The sequence below is a fragment of the Rhynchophorus ferrugineus genome, unplaced genomic scaffold (genome assembly GCF_030347505.1).
Source record: "Rhynchophorus ferrugineus isolate W39M unplaced genomic scaffold, kcgeb_rfMv2 rfM9, whole genome shotgun sequence".
NCBI classification, from domain to species: domain Eukaryota; kingdom Metazoa; phylum Arthropoda; class Insecta; order Coleoptera; family Curculionidae; genus Rhynchophorus; species Rhynchophorus ferrugineus.
In genome coordinates this window covers 4365092-4382865 of record NW_027472588.1, presented here as the reverse complement: position 1 = coordinate 4382865, position 17774 = coordinate 4365092, and the positions used below count along the sequence as shown (strand labels likewise).

Sequence of the window (17774 nt, the reverse complement as noted above, 5' to 3'; positions counted from 1 at the left end):
ATATTTGTCTTCTGCGAGTTATTTCTTTAACAACTGTGGATGAATAGTTTTCCAACAGCTGCAATATTCCGTTATTCTTGGCTTTTATTTATTACGGCGTTTTCATCATTGACCTCAAACTCCGATTTGACGAAGTTGTAGGTGTCGATTTAAGTTTATTAACTAGGAACTGTTTGATGTTAACATCTTATATTTTTTAGAAATCATGATACCAAAGTCCGCCAATGATTTCATTTGCTGTCAACTCACTTAAATTCGGTAGAAATATTTTTCTTTGATCGGTTTGTTTATACAAGTATATTATGATTAAAAAATCTGTCCCTGGTTCGTTAAGGATTATCTTCTATTTATATATCGGTCAAAATCCAAAAATGTTGTTTTTTAAAAAGATATTGTAATATAAAACAATAGCTGATCAGAACAAAAAACAACGACAGTTACTTTGTTTCTTTTATAATCGTCGGGAGAGTTGCGTCATTAAAACAACACTATATTGGGATACAATTTATTAACACAAAGTGTTATAACAGTAAATATCACGCCAGTATCAGTATATATTAGCTAAAAATAAAACAAAACAAAATAAAAACAATTATCGACGGTAATCTCTGGTCCGCGGGTGACTCGATTCGACGCGGTGGCGTATGCGAATAAAAGCGGAATATGTTCACCGGGTTTTTTTTTATATACTGAATACCTTTGCACTGACAAAAAATCTAATTTACGAATAATATTATGATTAAAAGTTATCATGCAACCACTTAACAGTAAATACGAAGACTATATATCTATATGGAGTTGTACTTTTTCTAGTTATCAGCCGAGTCTATTTTTGCATTGAGAAATGCACTTTGTGTTAAAACTTTTTCTTTTTTTTTTGGTATTTTATCCGTATGTATACACATTAAAAAAAAAACGTATACGTAAATGTACATGTCTGGCTTCTTTGTCCTAAGGCTGAAATTTGTTAGTAGAACCTTTAATTAATAACTAAGCTCCTGAGAAAAAAAAATGGTCTCGGATTAGTCTCCACGAACTAGCCCCAAGTAGGATACGAAACGGCGAAGATGTGCCTCGTTCCACTTCGACCAGTATATATTTTTAATAAAACTTAAAAATATAAACGCGGCACGTCGAGGTGCCCGACATCATTCCGCACGATCACAAACTCAACTGAACTTTGAAATAAAATATAAATAAAGAAAAACAATTAGGTCCGACGGCGATCAATTGAATTATAAATAAAGGTAAAAGGTCGAGTTTAATAATAATAATAATTATTAGAACAGAACGTTTTAGAAGAGGTCGTTGTCGGATACGAGGGGCGTCTTGGCCACCTCGAAGAATATCTTGTGGGAATATTTATTCCGCACGGTCATTATCTGGGATCGAGGAGGTCTGCTGATTCCGGCGTTCAGTAACAGGACCGTGTCCCTCAATTCCTCCTTTTTGTATCCTGCAAAACGACATCGTGTTAATTCAATCGGGGGTTTCGGAGATTCGACGATTTACCAGTGTAAAACTCCAAGGTGGGCGTCCAGTCACTGACCTTCTTCATCTTCAGCGCCAGGTACAAAGCAGCCGATGCCATTAATGAGTCCCGCAAGGCGATGGTTTCGTAATCCATCAGGGAGAACTCTAGGATGAACCTGGCGAGAGTCAGAACTGGCATTGTTACTTTGGCACACTACGGAAACAGAAAAACTCGCGTTAGAGCGGCGGCGACTAAGCACGAACGCACGGTACTTACTCTGGCGTATCTTCTCAAGAACCTGTAGCTAATTGGAATGCCTAAATTGAAACCAATAACCTTTAAGAGATTACTTTCCATCCTGATCATTTCTTTCCTGTTATACGCGCCGTCGCATATGTACAGGAAATCGTCTATCATGGGAGGTACTCTCTCATCGAATTTGCTAGCTACAAACATTGCGGCCGCCCCTACCAGCTGCAATGTCTCCTTGGAAACCGTTACCCTATCTAAATACATATCAACTAGTTTAACTCCTAAGTATAAGGTTTCGTGGTTGAGCTCGAAACTCTCCTGGATCTCCACCATCCAGTCGATCAGCAACGACCTCATCCATTTGGTAAGGCATACCTGGCGGTCCATGTAGTTACCGATTGGAAATTGTTTCTGAAACGAATCATTAATCTAGCAGCAAAAAACATCATACTATAAATTTGGGGAAAAAATAATCTTGTTTCTATTTTTTTTTCGAATAGATGGTTTCAAACTTGCACTGACACAAATTCAGTGAAACCATACTATAACGCTTTCGAAAGGCAAACATTCGTAGAATGGCCTAAATATAAAGGTTTAAGTGAAAATTTCGTTATGATTTTTACTGCTGAAAAGGGACCAAATACTGCACAAGCACATCCAAAAATTGGATAATGTTTAGTTTTTAACATATCGAAGTAGGCCGATATATTTCATCTTCTTTCACAACTAAACACCAGTCATAAAACGGCTCTGAACCTTTTATAAAAGATTGGATATTGAAAGAAGTTGAAAGAACAGTGAAAAATTTAGTGAACAGTTTCCATTTATGACTCGCTTTTAAACTAAATCGAGTCACTTTTGAAACAAACGATCAAAAAACGGATTATGTATGAAGTTAATGTGCCGAAAAGATTGTGAACAGAATTCAGAGAAGCTCTACAAAAGGTTGCAAAGCCTGTGCTGACACCAATTAAAGTGCTAAACGCCTGGTGGGGTTGGAAAGGAATTGCTCAAATCTTGCCAGATCATTACTGTCACTGTAGGCAATTAATGTTGATTGAGGCAGGCCCAGACCTTGCCTCCTGACTGACAGAAAAAGGGCGTGACCTGCGGACAAAAAAAAACAAACTAAAAACTTGTGAAACTCTGCTTCAATTTTCTGGAAGACCTGAGAGGTTATACTGTGACGGAACTATGGTTCTTCAACCAAACAGCACATACCATGAATATATTAAAAGTAACTGAATCAATGCATTTTGAAAAATACGAAAAAAAAAAATATATAAAATTATTTTTTTCCCCAATCTATTGTTTCAACCAACCTCTTTTTCTTTGTAATAATTAAATATATCCATGGCATAATGAGACACTTGGTAAATATCATTCCAGTTTTCCTTGTCATAATCCAATACCCCTTCGGGAACCTCGTGATTACCAAGATGAAGTTTAGATTCTAACTGTTCAGCTACGAAAGATAAACTAGGCATTGAAATATCAGCATTTTTTGAAGATCTGGTAGTGCGTTTCTTCGTACTGAAGTTTGGAGACTCATTACTATAATAAGGCTTGTATTATTGAAACTCTAGTAGATATGCAAGCTGTGCTGGAATATACTTGGTTGCACTAGTACTTACATTTCTTCTAATGCTGAACTATACAGAGATTCTTCTGTCTTTTCAAATTCATTGCTCAGTCTTTTCTTGGTAGTTGCACCAATGCCCAAGTGGTTTTCTTTCTGTGCTTCTTTTGGTTTTACAGCAGTATGTGTCGGGCAATGAACTGTGTTTTTCATGGATGCCCTGGTCAATATTTTATTGCCTCCTGGGGCAGGAGGTGGGGCTAGGTTCTCATTTTGTCTAATCTTTTGTACAGTCTTCACTGAGGGTAATACTCTTGATTGCACAGTCACTTTTTTTGCTTTTGTGCCCTGAGATTAAAAAACACAATACACAATATAAACATCCCTATCAACATTAGTTACCTTGTCACTAACTTTATTTGTTGTATTATTTGTTAAATCACCTAAAGCTGTCCTCTTGATAGCTTTTTCCTTCGATGGAGAACAGTCAGCCTTTCGTTTGCCTCTAATAATTTTATCAATTCTGTCAAGCCCTTTATTAACATTGTCTTGAAAACACAGTGTTCTGCTTCTAGTAGAAACTTTGTTCACTACATCTAATGATCTTAAAGTTTTATTCGGTGCCATAATTATTATCAAAGTTAGTATGTTTCTGGAAAGAGGAAAGAATTAGTTTTAATAGTAAACTATGAAATAATTAACCTATTTATTTATTAAGTCATATACAAAAATTAGTGTCTTACCTTAAAGGAGCATAACCTTTTTAACTTACAATGGTCAAAAATTAATACACCACGTGTTTTAATGTATCAAAAGTTGAGAAAAAGTCTTTAAGATATATCCTCATACTTTAAAAACATAATAAATCTGTACCAAATAAGTAACTGACGCACTAAATTAACGATAAAGAAATATGACACAACACACCTTAACTTTTAGCGCCTTTTTTAACGGTATCTTTGAACATAGATAGAACATCAACATATAATACTCATTAGATTATCATTAGTACATTCACGTTTCAAACAACATTAATAAAAAGAATCGACGAGCTGAATAAAAAACTTAAACATACTACAAAAAAGGATTTTAAAATGGTGGCGAATAGTAAACCGTTTAGTTTATGAATTAAAATATGAACTGAAGCACCAATAATCACAATTAGGTAGAAAATACTTAAATCTACTTACCAAAAAAATTAGTAAAATCGGTAATAAAAGTGATATTATGTAAAAACGGAATAAAAATTCTCAACACAAAATCCTTATGACAAACTAATCGCTCCTGGGCGACCGTTTAGATTTCAGTTGTTTTCAAATATTTCCATTGGTCTATTTGCATTTTGCTTCATGTGATTGGCTGTATAGAGTAAGGGGGGTAAAATCCTTGACCCTCTGGTGGCAACAAAATAAAAATATATCAACAGATGTTTCTTGACAGTTCAATATTTGCAAGTTCACGTTGTCAGATGTACCATAAAATATAATCTTTAGGTAGAAAAATAATAACTTCGAACTACCTAGTACAAAAACTTTTAATTCATATAAAATATTTTAACAACTCTTTTCATTCTATAGCTAGATTATAATTTTTAAAACTAATCTTAAGGGTATATCTTATTATTAATTTGAATATTTTGAAGAATATTAAAAAAAGAAATTAAACGTGGCAAGCCAGCATAATATTCTAACCCCATATAATGGACATATAACCTTAATAAGTTTTATTTATATTTTTATTAAACATTTTGCAACAATTTACTGTAATTATGTTTGATAGTGTTTTACGAGTCAAGTATGTGCATCATAAATCATGTTTTCTTTATCTTTCTACGGAACATACGCAATTGAATACAGGGGTAAGTTGCATAAAATTTATTTTTATATTTAGTGCTTGTTGATTTACCTCCTTATAGACTTGCTTAAGACTGAGTTATAATGACAATGAAACAGCTTATTTTTCTGCTAATATTGTGAGAAATATCGTTGATTCGGACTGTATAGGAATTAACTCTCTGTATGCTAAAGTGCTGAGTATTAAAGAAAATGATTTAGTCAATGTGTCTGAGATAGAACAACTCCCTGTAGTTAATTCCATTAATATACAACCATCTAATAAGACTGATTATGAAGTTTTGGAATTGTTAGCGTCAAATGTTCAATCCCATCTGCTTGATCTAGTTAGGATCGTCAATGTTGGTCAAAAAATTGTTATCTGGATTGGTAATAATATCTCGATAGTGGTTTATGTTGGTAAGAATCTGTATTAGATCGTTTTACTATTTTTAAAGTAAACTATTCTAGAAAGTGTACAGCCAATATATCCAGGAACATTAGATTTTTTAACTGAAGTAGTTATTAAACCTCCAGATACAAACATGAAAAAGAAAGGTAGTGACAATGATACACAAAAGCTGTAACTAATATTTGGTAATTGTTTTAGAATTATATGTTAACTCGGACTATATGAAAAACTTTGTATCATTTTTGAATGCTAATTCTAGTTTAACAAGCAGTCACTGTCCACAGGAATTAAAATTAAAAAACACAAACTTTGAATTAATTTACAGGTTGATACCAATTTCAGAACTGCCCGTTAATCTAAAACATACGCAACCATTTAAAGTTTTTATTTTTAAAGATAGTTTGCATAATGATTATATAACACAGTTCAATGATCATTTTTTCTTCAAACTTATAATGTTACAGAATACCTACAATACCAAAGAACTGTATGTTGAACTATGTTTTTTAGATGATATTATTGAGAATAGATCTCCATTATATTTAAATAATTTATCAAATAATGTTTATGTGCACAACTCTATATTAAAATATTTTCAATGTGATAATGGAGTTAGGGTATGTTTAAAAAGTATTAGCAATGAATTGGCACAGCCTTCTGAGATTTGTGTGCAGCACTGTCCAGGAAAACATTCGAAAGACACATTGGAGAATTTAAAATTGGTGTTATCAGAGAGCAAAGGCAAAGCCCAAATTCTTAATGCAGATTTTCCTATAAGAATTGGAGATGATTTTTATTGTTCTTTAACATTCCCCCCAAGCATGCCGTCATGTTGTGTCATTGATGGAAATGATTTGAGAAACTGTACATTCTCATTTAATATTGAAAATGTAAGACTATTCGATGACAGGAAATCAGACAATATAAAACAAAGATTTTGTGAGGAACTTGAAGTCGTTCAGCAACTGGCTGATAATGTATTGTCGGTGTTGTGGAGACGAGGGTACTTTCAGTCTGAACATACTATCATCACTGGTAAGCTATGACGAGGGTTAAGCTACAAAAATTAATGCAGGTTCTCAGAATTTGTGTTATATGTCTTTTGTTTTCAACAAATCAACAATTAAACAATCAAGAGTTATCTTTCTTATTACCTCATATGATACCAACTGACAAAATCCGAAGGCATCACGTTTTCAGAAATTTAAATTACCTTTAAGTATGTTTTATGTACTGTTACTATTAGCAATCAGTACCATGGATGTATAATATTGTATACTATTTAGAAGTGTTACTTTAAGATCTAGTTAAAAGTTAGTCAAAATTCCTAAACTAGATGGACACAGATAAAGCTATTTAATAAAGAATCATTTGTTTTGTGGCTTAACCCCAGTGTCCGTTTCGAAATACAATGTCTTGTTTATTCAATCTTATGTACAGGAAGGAATGGAATGGGAAAAACTCAATTTTTGAATTATATCAGTGTAGCTTTCAAGGAGTACCCATATTTCCTTTATGTTGAAACAATTGAATGTAAAGCAATCAAAGGCAAGACCGTAGATTCATTACATAAAATCTTTATGGACTGTTTTTCCAAGTTGGTTCTTTGTCAGCCATCAGTTTTAGTTCTCGATGATTTACACGTTTTGTGCGAAAGGTGTGAGGGAGAAGAAACCCCAAACACGGTCTATATAAATAGGTAATTTATTATAATGTTATATATGAAGGTTTTACCAAGCCTTGATAACGATATTTATATCTAATATATTTATTGTTTTAGAGTTAGTGAGATGTTATGTAATTTATTATGGACATATACCGAAACAAATAAGATAGCTGTGTTGGCAAGTGTAGAATCCCTTTCTAAACTAAACCGATACATATATAGATCAAGAGGCAATCATTTATTTAAAAATATATTCGGTTTAAATGACCTAACTAAGGTACATATTTCGTATATCAGCATCGACGGGTATCTTAACATCCTTGTATTCGTAGACTGATAGATTACTGTTGCTTAAATATTTTTTTAACCAGTCTGACACAAATAATTTGGATTACAACGAGCTCTTGATGAAAACAGATGGCTTTGTGGTTCAGGACATTAAAGATTTTTATGATAAAGCTCTATTTGAGGCGTATAAAGGTTTATTTTAGTTTGTACAATGCTTGAAAAGTGTTTATTGGTTAATATTTTTAGAGGGTAGTTCGAAAAAACATCCGGTGATCGATCAGAATTGCTGTGAACGAGCGTTGAAGAAAACTTGTTCTTTGGCTTTACAGAATGTCAAATTTCACTCGCCTGGCTCGAAAACGTTTGACGATATTGGTGGTTTAAGTGACGTGAAGACAATTATGATCGAGAGTTTCTTGTGGCCCGTGAAGGTTGATATTGTTATATTGATTACATGCATCAGCTCTGTGATTATATTTGTAGTATTCTAACATATTTTCGAAAGCCCCGCTAAGGCTTCAGTCAGGGTTGCTTCTTTATGGTTGTCCGGGTACTGGGAAGACTCTCTTGGCTGGGGCCGCAGCTAAACAGTGTAACTTGAGGCTGATATCAATTAAAGGTCCAGAACTGCTCAGTAAATATATTGGAGCTAGCGAACAAGCAGTTAGAGATGTGTTTGATAAGTACTGGGACATTGTGGTATGATGTATGATGGTTTTTCTGCCATTTTTGATTTCAGAGCTCAACGTGCCAAACCTTGCGTGCTTTTTTTCGATGAGTTCGATAGTTTAGCACCAAGGTACTGTTAACTGTAATGTTGTTATAGTCGGTATTTTGATCTTAATATTTTAGGCGTGGTCATGACAATACTGGTGTAACCGATCGTGTGGTGAATCAGTTTTTAACGCAACTGGACGGGGTTGAATCGTTGACAGGTGTGTGCGTTTTAGCTGCGACTTCAAGGCCCGATCTTTTGGATCCTGCACTGTTGAGACCAGGTCGACTGGATAAACAAATATTGTGCCAGATGCCCGATACCGTAAGTTGAACCACTAATCGTCATAATCATTGTTAAGTAACAAAATAATTATATAATGGAAATAATACATTTTTGCCCACATTCTAAAACTTCTAATATCTTCAGATGGATACCTTGTCCAGAATTTATAGAGTTGCTAAAATCAATCCAACAATCATCACCTGTACCAGCTCGGTTTGTAAGAGGCATGGTTTTGTTTGCTTGGGTCGGTCGATTTGTTTGTCTTTTGTTTTATAGCTGACGTTACAACGTAACTCAAGTCCAGTTATTTAACTAACTGACCGAGAATTAGTGAAAAGATGGCATCTTGTTTGCTAGCTATAACAAACTTTGTATTACTTTAATAATAATTGTGGGATGTATGGTGAGATGAGTTTTTAGTTTGTAATTTTATTTCATGCATTAATCGAAGAAAAATTGATACAATTTATTTTATTCAAGGCGTTTTTGTGAGAACTGAAGTGTTGCTTCCCCAGGCTATGAGTTATCGGAAAAAGATACAAATTTGTGGCACTTTCCATATAAGTAGTCCTGAAAATTGGCGATTTTTCTTCGTTTTCAATTTTTTTGGTGTAATTTCCGTTAAAATAATTACAAGTTAACGAAAATGAAAGGGTTGATAAAGAATTTTCCGCAGAATCTAATTGTATTTAAATAATTTTAATAAAAATTTTGCTTTTTAAGTTACAGAATGAAAAGTGAATTTTTGAACGAATGGATATCTGTTTTTGTTATATATTTTAAAAAATGACAAATTCTACAGCAATAAATAATATGGATTTTTGTTTCTTTCACCCCAAAATATGTATAATTTGAAAGTTGCACCTTTATTCGAGATAAAAAAATTAGCGACTTTTTATCATTTTCAAAATATATGTCCTATATGCCATGATTTATTAATATCATCTCAATTGTTACATAGAATGATCGATTGGATATCCTGAGGATTCTGTCGAGGAAATTAGATTTCGGTGACGATGTTAATTTGGAGGAAATTGCCGAGAAAACGGAAGATTTCTCCGGAGCTGACCTCCAGTCACTCTTGTACAGTGCCCAGTTGGCATCAATGAAACTTACGGATGATGTAAGACCGTTTCACTTTCTTCCTTCTTTCTTTTTAAATTTAATCTGTTTTATTAGCAAGACCTAGATCTTAGTATTACACAGATTACTCAGACGTTGCTACTGGATGCCTTATCTAAAACCAGGCCTTCGTTGACCAAAAGTGAGAGGAGGAAATATGAACAGATGTAAGTAATATTCTCGTTACCTGACTACTGTACTGAAATAGTTTCCGTGCAGCTATGCTAAATTTCAAGGAGGCAATTTAGATGATTTCAAAGCTGGATCCAAGGTAACTCTGGCGTAACAATAAGTCAATTTATATTTTTATATGGAGGTTCCTCCTTGGAGAGTTGATGACAGGTGATTTGTATATATAGGGCATCTGACGAGTGGTTTTTTGTTAAATTTTGTATTAATGGAAATATAGTTATTATATTGAATATACTATGTTATTTTATTGATCATCTTCACCATTTTTATGTATAACTGTTTTTTTATAACTCCCAATGCCAATTTAAATATAATTGTTAATTTGTAGTCATTACCTTTGAACTTGTTGTTCGTGAATGCGTGGTAACCTGAAGGGTCGTGGCGGTCGCATCCATATGTTTTTTAGTTAGCCCTAACCCTCAAAAGATGCGTGTATAAATTAGACAGCTCTCGGGTCATTAGTTTGTGAATTATAGCATTTTGAGTGAAGTAACTTTTGTTATTGTGAAAAATGGATAAAAAGGAATTTCGCGTGTTGATAAAATGTTGCTTTTTGAAAGGAAAAAATTCAGTTAAAGCAAAAACTTTGCTTGATGCCGAGTTTCCGGAGACTGCCCAGGAGAATCAACCATCAAGGATTGGTATGCTAAGTTTAGACGTGGTGAAATGAGCACCGAAGACGGTGAATGCAGTGGACGTCCAAAATAAGTTGTTACTGACGAAAACATTAAAAAAATCCACAAAATGATTTTGAATGACCGTAAAATGGAACAGAATGAAATAGCAGACATTCTAAAGATATCAACTGAACGTGTTTTGAACATCATAGTCACGAATATTTGGGTATGAGAAAGCTCTGTGTAAAGTGGGTGCCGCGCGAGCTCACTTTTGACAAAAAACAACTACGAGTTGATAATTCGGAACAGTGTTTGAAGATGATCAAGCGTAATAAACCCGAGTTTTTACGTCGATATGTGACAATGGATGAAACATGGCTCCATCATTTCACACCGAAGTCCAATCAAGTCATCTGAGTGGACTGCACACGTTGAACCCGCTCCAAAGCGTGGGAAAATGCAACAGTTGGCTGGCAAAGTTATGGCGTCTGTATTTTGGGATGCGCATGGAATAATTTTCATTGACTACATTGAAAAAGGACGGACAATCAACAGCGATTATTACATACCGTTAATTGGACCGTTTGAAGGACGAAATCGTCGAAAACGCATTTGAAGAAAAAGAAAGTGCTGCTTCACCAAGGCAATGCACCGTGTCAAGAATCCATGAATTGGGCTTCGAATTGCTTCTTCATCCACCGTATTTTCTAGATCTGGCCCCCAGCGACTATTTCCCGTTCTCAGATCTCAAAAGAATGTTTTCTCGAAAGAACTTTTCGTCGAATGAAGAAGCAAAGGACAAATCTTACCACAAAAATTGTATCGAAAAGTTGAGGAGTCGCTGTAATCAGTGTATCACCCTTGAAGGGAATTATGTTGAATAAAAAAAAATAATTTTGCCAAAAAAAGTGTTTTGCTATGGTAGGGCCGGGACTTTTCAATTGACCTGTCATATTAAAGGGAATTATTATTATATCGTAGAAAATAATTTTGGTAAGCTCCTCGCTATTTTTGATGATTTTTTAACCATTAAAATAAGTAAAGTATAAAAATAATATGTAGTAAATGAAGTTTATTTTGAAACCGAGCGAGAAATTCGTTTTTAAATTTAGGTTAATAGATTTTATTCTGTTAATTAAATTGTTGTAATTACATGCACCTTCACCATTCTATATATTAATACATAATTATGATTTATATGAATAATAATTCGGAGTACTGCAAAACAAAATAATTTATATTGGTAAACTATACCCAACCTCGATTTTGGTATATTTATAACGACAAGGAAATGGAAACCGTTCCATTTTTGATGTTATATGCGTTGAAATTGCTTATTATGGTGAATGAGCCGCCTTTTCATATTGCCTAACGTGGTAATTGTAGATGAAAGGCGAATGCTTTCTTTCAATTGGAAACGTTTAATTAGTTATAATAAATGACACAGGGTAGTACTTAGGATTGAAATTATAATCGCATCGTTAGGTGGTGTATAATTTGAATTAGAAAATGTCACGAGATTATCAAAAGTAGTTTGTCGATTTGTTTGTTACTACTTTTTATATATCTGTCTTTAAGACCTGAATTATTAGAGAAAATAATTGTAACTAATGCCAGACCTGTACTAAAACAAGACCCCTGTGGTTAATTAAAGCCCTATCTTAAAACATGGGTTAATTCAAGCGATCTTTTCCGAATGCTTTGAGACGTAGTTTCCATTTTAAGAATCCTTTCAAGTAATTCTTTGTCAAATAAATTAAATTTCTGTTTTTGGTGGCGGGTCTTTCGCCGCTATTCGCGCTTGTTTCATAATTTAATTATTACTTTTAAATACCGGCAATTTCGAGTTGTTATTCGATTATGACGCAGCAATAAAATGTAGAATCAATAATAATAATTACACAAAAAGCCGTAATAAACCTGAGGTAATTTACTGTGATAATTTTATTATATACCCGAAAAACATTTCCTAGTTACATCAACTTAGCCGTGACCGCCTCTGAAGTTTTGCAAGAATGACAATCCAAACCGTATTATCCGATATTTATTTTTCTCGCTATGTACGTAATTCACCGCACATCTTTTCAGATGCTTTCTTTTCATTACAAAGGTATATTTTCAAAATAAATACTCGGCAACCAGTGAGTAATACCGGTGTTGACTTGTCATCACGATCTGTCTGTGTATCGTTAAAATTACACCCTACCATATCGATTTCTCCATCACTAAAATTAGATTATTGTTTATATTATATTTATATTATACCTTTATTGGATTGTGGTAAATTGGTCGTGGATATAATACATCAATATACTTTATTTTAGGCGTAATAATATTATAAAATTTTATGTAAGGTAATGGTATGATGACTGACAAATAATTTTCCAATATTTTTATTAAATGCCGGAAGGTTTTCGTTGAATTTTGTTTTCTAATGTAGATTATTAAATTGTTTTTAAATTATTATTAATAAATTTATGTGGTTAATATTATTTTATTGTGTAAATGTTTGAAATAAAGTAAAATTTGTGTGTTGTGACAATTGATGTGAATTACAGTGACATTAGTTGTTGACATTAAATGTCCACTACTGTCAATTTTGACATATTGTTTGATTTGAAATTGAAAATTTTTTACTTGTTGCTTTTCTTCGGTGTTTTTTTTTAATATAAATACATTTACGAGTCCTGCTGAAAATGTCTTGATTAATTTTAATATTCCGACATTCTTTGCACATCCCCAGCATATTTTAGCCAACAACAAACGTTAACAAGCGCCTTCTCGACCGGCCGACGAATGCAAATGGTACTTTTTCGAGAAGACGCGGGCATAGCGACGCCTACAAAGTTTTTCCGCGCCAATTCGATTAGGCGAATAAGTAACCGTCGAGAAAATTAGAAGGAAAATTAACAAAAAAGTTTTGTGCTCGGAGAAAAATGCCGCTATTCACGGCAGAGAATTTTAAAATCGGTCTTGTCGGCGGTCCTCAAAAGTTTTCCATTGATAATTGGGAAGTTTGCTAGAACGAAGCCAAATAGGGTTTTCGATATTTTAAGGTTATTTTTGGGTTTCGTAGGCAAGTATTAATTACTATTTTGATGGAAAGTTATATTTTCTTTTACATATCAGGTATTTTTGTGAGTTTTTTTACTCAATTGGCCTAAATGTTATAGTTAAAGGTAATACACAGACAAAATTTCTTTCTCATCTCTAAGGATTTTAAGATAACATGTCAGTTTGTGGCCTGTAGTTGTATTTTAGCATAGTTATTTCTTTTTGATGTAATTATTTTTCGTGAAATTCGTAGTTATAAAGAAATTTAGACATTTTAATTGTCTTTTTTGTTAAAAAAAATATATTTAAACAATTTATTGAAGTTTGAAAATAATTATGAAAATAAAACTAATTGTATTAAATTATGTTTCGATTGAAAAAACTACTTACTGTTTTATAAATTTCGTATATTTGATCTCTGAAACACCAAGCGAATTGGCGAATTTAAAGTTATATTGTTTTTATTTTTTGTGATATTTTAGTGACCGTGTCTGTACTAATATACAGTGCAGCTGCAAGGCGCAAAAAATATATTTTCATTAAAAACCGCTGCGATTTCAAATTTATTAAAACAACGTTTGCCGGTTTATAACCCATAATTATAATATTTTGAAGAATTTTCGGAAGTTTGGCAAACGGACAACTTTTGCAGACTCATTCCGTTACATGTTCGAACTTCTATCTCTTTTTAAATATAATAAAATGACAAGGATAATATTGTCTGACTGTAGAACGAATTTACAACTTTAAACAGACATATATTGACACTCGTGTCACTGCTATTTTGAATTGACTATATATATATAATTTTATAAGAAATTTCTTTTTTTTTTATCGAAATCAAGTCCAAAAAAAATAACATGTTGACTACCGCTGTCGCGAAATTAACAATTAAGCCAAATATTTTCCTTAAGAAAAGTGCGATAAGCGACACTTTTATGAAGTTGTCGCTGTAACCGCTCGGCTTTCAATACCGGCTAATTCGGCTGCCAATCTTGCGCCTCTTTCTTGCGAAAAAATACCCATCTTTATGAGATCTGATTTAAAAACTTTAAATAGCGAGCGCCGTGAAAGAGCCCTTAACTAAGGAGCTGAATAATGATGAGCGGCGACAAGAAAGGAATTATCTCGTAGATGTCGGGGTTTGTTCGTATTTGTCCGACGAGAGACAAGGGGCTTTTAGTGCCTCCTTTTTAAATCGCGGCCTAAATTGCCGTAAGAACGATTGTAATTAATCTCATTGTGATACAAATCGGTAATGTAGAAATCTAACTTTAGTTGTCAGTGTGATAACGATAAATATGTTATAATATTAACACGTATAATAATATCGTAATCGGTAATATAGGAATTTAACTTTATTTGTCACTCTGACAACTAAATATATTTGAATATTATCAGGTATAAAAATAATGTATTCCTGGTTATTGTAATACTAGGTAGTAATATAGGAATCTAACTTTATTTGTCACTGTGACAACTATAAGTATTTGAATATTATTAGATATGAAAATAATGTATTGCAGGTTGTTGTAATACTAGGTGGTAATATATGAATCTAGTTTTATTTGTCATTCTATAAATATATTTGAATGTTAACAAGTATAAGCATAATGTAAATAGTGTTTCCAAATAATTAATTATGTTTGGTATTGTTTATGTGAAGTTTAATGAAATATTTCCTTGTTTTTAATTATGTTTCCAAATATTTGGTAAATAGTAACGGTCACCCTGACAACAGAAAATATGTTATTTTAGGGACGTCAAATAAAAACCTAAAAATTACTCTTAGATAATGTGATTATGATTTCAATCAGACGAATGGTATTAGGAATTAGTATTGTTTAATAAAATTGGAATTAACTTGATTCAGTTGAGAGAATTCTGCAATAGCTGGAATAAGAAATAGAGTGTGCTCTACTTTTGAAGCATTGCACCAATTTTGATGCTTGACACTAGCACTATCGAACTTTTTAACGAGTATTTAGTAGAGTCACTTGCAAATGGCGTCATCTATTTGGCCCATAGGTTTTTTTTCAGAATCAACATAACATGACATTACGTGAAATAGTTCTCTCATAGTCTATACCTAGATATAATAATATACTGTATTGTGCGTTGCATATACACTAATACAAACTAATGATAATTCAATTATTTGACACTCAAATTTCGAATGTATTAATTATTTGAAAATATACATAATGTACAAACATTAACAAATATATTTTTCTATATATAAATTATTAAAAGGACAAGGTAAAATTAATAAACTTTCTTTTATTTGAAGAAAAATGTATTGTACGTTGCATATACACTATTACTAACGAATGACAATTCAATTATTTAAAACTATAATTTCGATTAAATTTATTATAGAAAATATACATTATGTCTAAACATTAATAATAAATAATAAATAAAAAAATAACAAATAAATAATAAATTTCTGTATAAATAAATCATAAAATGGACAAAAAATTGATAAATTCTCTTTTATTTGATGGTTAAAAAATAATGATAGTTCAGTGTTTGAAATGTCACCGGATTGACATAGTTTGACAGTTATTTGTAGTAAATTATTTTGTTACGTAAAAAATCTTCTAAAAAAGGGCGGATAACATTCCCCACGGCCCGTATAATTAAAATTATCGTTATTATTTGGTCGTCGGAAGTTAGTTACGAATGTAAGAGGTGCGAATGGAACGTTGCGTCGAAATTGTTTCGGCGAGAACGATTAGAGGGCGACCGACCGTGACGTAACGCGGTTACGGTGGAAATTGTCGGCGATGATGGAAATTTAAGCCGGCATTTTGCCGAACGGCCTCGGGCGTCTCACTGCGCCTCCCCTACGACCTCGCGCCCATAAGAAGAATATTGATTGAAGACGCGAAATTATGAATAAATTATTTGCTCCATGTGAGTATTTCCTGGCGAATTGATCTTCCTACTATGCTTGACGTACGTCAAATTATAAACAATCGCCGTCGACAAACGTCAAATCATTTACCTCCATTAGTTTGTTCAAAAGCTAGGTTATGTTCAATAATTTTTAATCCTCTTTTTAGAGAATTAGACAATAATCGTTATGTTTTAACTGCACATATAGACTATCTATAAGCTACTTGTAATAATATTCCAGAAATTAAGAGTACAATTAAAGGAATGAATTATCTAAAACAAGTGAACGAAATATAACCCAAATACTGAAAAAGGAAATACTGGAAATTAAAAACAAGTCCATAAATGATAATCTGAGAAATTTAACATATGATAGAGAAACTGATTATTCTCTCTGGGAAGCCACGAAATATCTAAAGCGCTCATGTCTATCTACACAGTTCACCTATAAGAGACCTATGTGGGAATTGGGCATGTAACAATCGCCAAAAAGAAGAAGCATTTGCTGAATATCTAGAAAAAACTTTCAAACCAATCGAAAGTAATATTGAATATAATTTTCCGGACATAGAAGCTGAAAATTCTATGACTCAATTAATCACGCTGAAAGAACTAACCAAAGTTATTAAAACTGACATTAATCCCCGTAAATCACCAGGCTATGATTTAGTAATAGGAGAATTACTGCAAAAACTACCAATAAAGGGTAATAAACCTAAGAAAAAGTAATAAAATCCACCAAACTTGATCAATACAGCATTTAGATTAAAACATGTCCCAGGCATTTGGAGGATTTGGCGGAAATTGTGATAATCCCAAAACCAGGGAAGTCACTAAACGAAAAAAAAGTCTATAGACATATATCACTGCTGCCAGTAATATCTAAGATTTTCAAAACTCCTGTTGAAAAGAATAAAACCGATCTTAGATAGAGAAAACCTAATACCAACACACCAGTTTGGGTTTATTAACAAGCATTCAACAATTGACCAGGTCCACAGAATAACAGGTGTTATTGAAAAAGTTTACGAAAGTAAAAAAAGTATGCTCAGCTATATTCTTAGATGGAGCACAAACCTTCGATAAGGTTTGACATGAGGGCCTTGCTCCTAAGCTACAGAAAACCAAAACAACACACCGAACTACTAAAATCGTTCATTACAGCCAGAATGTTTAGAGTTAAACAAAAAGAAGTTTACTCTACAGTAAAAGACGCTAAAGCAGGTGTACCATAAAGAAGTGTACTGGGCCCGTGCTTTATCTACTCTACACTTGTGATATACCACAAATCGAGAATATTACGATGGCTACATTTGCTGATGATACTGCCATTATAGCTGTCGGAGCCAATAGCGAAGAAGCCACACGAAAATTACAACAGGCCA

The 17774-nt window shown here is 33.0% G+C and overlaps 2 protein-coding genes across 5 annotated transcripts; one reads left to right on the top strand and one right to left on the bottom strand.

Moving 5' to 3' along the window:
- Positions 1-491: 491 nt before the first annotated feature.
- Positions 492-4627, bottom strand: CycB3 (Cyclin B3). Of its 2 annotated transcripts, none has more exons than XM_076415346.1 (7): positions 4496-4627; positions 3708-3957; positions 3361-3653; positions 3049-3280; positions 1751-2137; positions 1513-1687; positions 492-1456 (listed from the first exon to the last, which is right to left on the bottom strand). In XM_076415346.1, the coding sequence occupies exons 2-7, from the start codon at positions 3930-3932 to the stop codon at positions 1296-1298; spliced, it is 1473 nt and encodes a 490-aa protein (XP_076271461.1). In that variant the 5' UTR covers positions 3933-3957; positions 4496-4627; the 3' UTR covers positions 492-1295. The 2 variants fall into 2 exon arrangements, with proteins under 2 accessions (XP_076271461.1, XP_076271462.1); XM_076415347.1 differs by lacking the exon at positions 4496-4627 and adding an exon at positions 4049-4188.
- A 354-nt stretch (positions 4628-4981) lies between these two features.
- Positions 4982-10047, top strand: Pex1 (peroxisomal biogenesis factor 1). 3 transcript variants are annotated; one of them, XM_076413142.1, is made up of 15 exons: positions 4982-5163; positions 5221-5557; positions 5609-5695; positions 5748-6584; positions 6990-7248; positions 7330-7492; positions 7548-7695; positions 7750-7934; positions 7987-8186; positions 8243-8302; positions 8356-8542; positions 8648-8716; positions 9465-9626; positions 9683-9792; positions 9845-10047. In XM_076413142.1, the coding sequence occupies exons 1-15, from the start codon at positions 5074-5076 to the stop codon at positions 9909-9911; spliced, it is 2961 nt and encodes a 986-aa protein (XP_076269257.1). In that variant the 5' UTR covers positions 4982-5073; the 3' UTR covers positions 9912-10047. The 3 variants fall into 3 exon arrangements, with proteins under 3 accessions (XP_076269257.1, XP_076269258.1, XP_076269259.1); XM_076413143.1 differs by lacking the exon at positions 8648-8716; XM_076413144.1 differs by lacking the exon at positions 8648-8716 and having other exon boundaries at positions 5002-5163; positions 5453-5557.
- The last annotated feature ends 7727 nt before the right edge of the window (positions 10048-17774 follow it).

Excerpts from the sequence above, each read along its gene's own strand:
- CycB3 (XM_076415346.1), bottom strand. The coding sequence starts at position 3,932 with ATGGCACCGAATAAAACTTTAAGATCATTAGATGTAGTGAACAAAGTT. Across the intron at positions 3,281-3,360 it reads AGTTCAGCATTAGAAGAAAT|TAATGAGTCTCCAAACTTCA; the intron begins GTAAGTACTAGT and ends GCCTTATTATAG. Across the intron at positions 1,457-1,512 it reads CACCTTGGAGTTTTACACTG|GATACAAAAAGGAGGAATTG; the intron begins GTAAATCGTCGA and ends GTCGTTTTGCAG.
- Pex1 (XM_076413142.1), top strand. The coding sequence starts at position 5,074 with ATGTTTGATAGTGTTTTACGAGTCAAGTATGTGCATCATAAATCATGT. Across the intron at positions 8,543-8,647 it reads TGTGCCAGATGCCCGATACC|ATGGATACCTTGTCCAGAAT; the intron begins GTAAGTTGAACC and ends TAATATCTTCAG. Across the intron at positions 8,717-9,464 it reads TCATCACCTGTACCAGCTCG|AATGATCGATTGGATATCCT; the intron begins GTTTGTAAGAGG and ends ATTGTTACATAG.